This window comes from Orycteropus afer, unplaced genomic scaffold (genome assembly GCF_000298275.1).
Source record: "Orycteropus afer afer isolate SDZICR_OR568_19922 unplaced genomic scaffold, OryAfe1.0 scaffold00069, whole genome shotgun sequence".
NCBI lineage: Eukaryota > Metazoa > Chordata > Mammalia > Tubulidentata > Orycteropodidae > Orycteropus > Orycteropus afer.
In genome coordinates this window covers 1,859,732-1,862,793 of record NW_006921656.1, presented here as the reverse complement: position 1 = coordinate 1,862,793, position 3,062 = coordinate 1,859,732, and the positions used below count along the sequence as shown (strand labels likewise).

Here is a 3,062-nt window from a genome sequence, read left to right as displayed (position 1 = left end):
CTGTAATTTCCAAAAATAACGTGCCTACCTCTATTACCCCTAGTGATTAATTACGTCAAATAATCCCACCTGCTTGGTAATTATTTTCAAAAAATTTTGTATTTAGGTTTTCATTTTTAAACAGTTACACACGTCCTGCCAAGACCTGCTTTCAAAATGGTGGGTCATGAACTTTCAGTGTGGCGGTAGGTGGACTGGCCTGGGAAGTCCGAACAAGACTGCATGCTATGGCGAGAGCTGTTAGGCAGCCTTTTGCTGTATTTGGCCAACACCTTCCAAACACCACAAGAATTTTAGTCATACCTCAGCTTATTTCAGAAAAAGCAAGTGTTGGCAAATGCTGCACCACCAGCCAATGAAAGCAGCCCTGCCATTCCCTGCGAGCGCACACCTGCCGGCTGTCTTCCCTTGACCCACTTCACCAGAAGGTGCACAGCAGGACCTGCAGCTTCCCAAATGTCGACAGTCAGACACACGAAGGACTGTGACGAATGGGAAACGCTTGTTATTCTAAATCTGTGGATGTATGGACAGCAAGCAAATCCCTCATCCCCACCTGTGGGGGGAGAATCCTCAAGGAACTTAGAAGAACCGTAAAAAGGGTGAGACTAGTAGCTAACAGTAGTTTACAGGCAATTCCAGAGTTCAATGTACCGCAGAAGTGAAACTTCACCCAGCAGATTCAATCTAGACACGGGAAGCTTATTACATACACGTCACAGACACTATTAGCCTTAATCAACATGTTAAACAGTTGCCAATACAATGTCATCGAGAATTTTTATTAAAAGAACTCCCCCACTTCCTGATTACAGCTTTAGAACAGCCTGAATTTTAAGTAAAGATAACCCAACCGCAGTCTGAAGAAATGGCTGAGTTCTGAAGAGGCAGGCAGGGCCGGGACGCACAGTACTCACTCTAAGACTTCGTAGTTAGACTTCTTCTCCAGTGCGTTGCCTCTCATCTCCCAGTAGGATCGCCTAAAATCAGGAAAGAAAGAGAACTGTGTATGTATAAGCAGCGTATGGGCCAACAGAGTGTGAAAATGCAGGGAGGGGAGCAGCATGTGGAAACACCTGTGGCTCGGCCACCAATGTTCTGGCAGGCGACAACTAAGCCAGTCTGATGTAAGGAAGCACGTCCATTCAGCACAGACTGTGCCTTTACCGACCCAGCTCCTTCTCCTCTTGAATTAGAAGAAGGCCAGCTTTTTGTGACGATGAGAAAGGAGAGTCCGGTTTTAAAAGAGACACGTCACATTTGCTACTCATTGTCTCAAGAGACACCATGCAGGCAGAAGATGGCTACCATGGCTCCTGCAGGGTCACCATGTGTACATGCAGAACAGTCACCAGGGCCCCTGCAGGGACACCATGTGTGCACGCAGAAAGGCCATCTCAGCCCCTGCAGGGACACCATGCGTGCACACAGGACAGCCACCATGGCATCAGACTGAGGCTGTGGTGTATCACACCTGCCCGAGGCCAAACCCGATGGCACAGGTAATGTTCTTCAAAGAGCACAAACTAGTGACGTGAGACGACACCAAGGGCTAGTCCACGCACTAGGAGGTGCCAGGCTCCTGCAGAGCAAGTGAGCCACCAGCCTTAAGGTTTACGCTGGAATCTCACCCCCTTATTCCAAAAATCACACGGTCAAGTAGTTTCAGGCTGTTCTGGACCCAAGTCCTGCCTAGACGGAACCTGACATTAACAGGCATGACACAATCTTCAAAGACTGCACTAAAAGGCCAGGGCTGCCTGTAGGCTACCTTCTGATACCACAAATCACCTGAAGGAATTTGATAACGGATGTATAACCAGCAAGGCTTTGTTTTTGGAGGGGGACAAGTTTCTCAAGCTCTTCCACAGAAGTCCAAACATTTACTCAGTGACATCAAGCAGTAAAACGAAGAGACGGGGCAAAGAAGGAGAGAGGGAATGAGGATGGAATCAACATAACATCAGGAGAAGTGCTGCACCGTGGGAAACTGCAGTCCATGTCATGAGACAAGGTGTGTGTGAGCTGCTGTGTGGAAGATGACTTTGCCCTGTACACTTTCACCCAAATCACAATAAAAATTAAAAAAAAACAACATCATCATCATCACCTCAGGGAGGTCAGAGCAGAAAGGGACCATGAGTAGTACAGCTGCCATTCACGTGGCTCTAGTGCCTGATGGCCCCCTTAGCAGTTGTATTTGTAGCAAAAAGAGGCTGCCCTGGTTGCACAGAGGTTAAAGCATTCGGCTGTTAACCGAAAAGTCGGCAGCTTAAATCCACCAGCCCCTCCGTGAGACAAAAGGGTGAAAGTCTTCCTCTGAGAATGTGACCGTCTTGGAAACTCCATGCAGCAGTTCTGCTTTGTCCTACAGTCACTATGAGTCGGAACAGACCCGACGGCAGTGGGCTGGTTGCAGTGGGTCTGGCTGCGGTAGGATGGAACAGACCCGACGGCAGTGGGTTTGGTTGCAGTAGGATGGAAGGTTGGTACAAGCTTTCTAAGAAGACGAGGAGAAGCAGCAGGAAGGCAGAGACCAGGGAAGATGACTTTTGTTACTGGAATAGATGATGAAGGCGGAAAACAAGCTCTAACGAAGGGTGAGGAAGAGGACTCTTGGTGTCCTCTGGGTCCTGGCAGAAACTGTTATTTAACAGCTTCTGGCAGGGTACAAAATAGTTTTCTTTGAAGAAAATTATCACTGTTTTAAGGACACAAATTCAAATTTTACCTAATTGAACCAACTCAAACTAGCATTCCAAGGTAAATTTTCATTAAAATTTTTATCTGATAAAGATAAAACTTTTCTTTCACTCAAAATTTAAAATGATGATATACAAGGTAATACGTGGCAAACGGTGACAAGTGTTATCAGAAATGAGAAATCTGTTGTACAGTAGAGCTGACAAAGGACAAGGCTGTGGTGCCACGGCCAGCTATCTAGAAGGAGCAAGTAGCTGGACCTGTGGGCCTGGGACCATGATCACAGGGGCATCGAGCTCAACTGGCATAACATACTACAAGCGGTGTAGTAAAGTACAGAGTGTGGTCTCCACCCATAC

The 3,062-nt window shown here is 47.1% G+C and overlaps 1 protein-coding gene across 1 annotated transcript in view; it reads right to left on the bottom strand.

The window, feature by feature from the left end:
- Window positions 1-3,062, bottom strand: part of PTK2 (protein tyrosine kinase 2) — a 190,187-nt gene that overhangs the window by 130,286 nt on the left and 56,839 nt on the right. Inside the window, exon 6 of the mRNA XM_042780908.1 lies at window positions 918-980. Within this exon, the coding sequence (XP_042636842.1) occupies window positions 918-980 (63 nt within the window). The remainder of the gene's footprint in view (window positions 1-917; window positions 981-3,062) is intronic.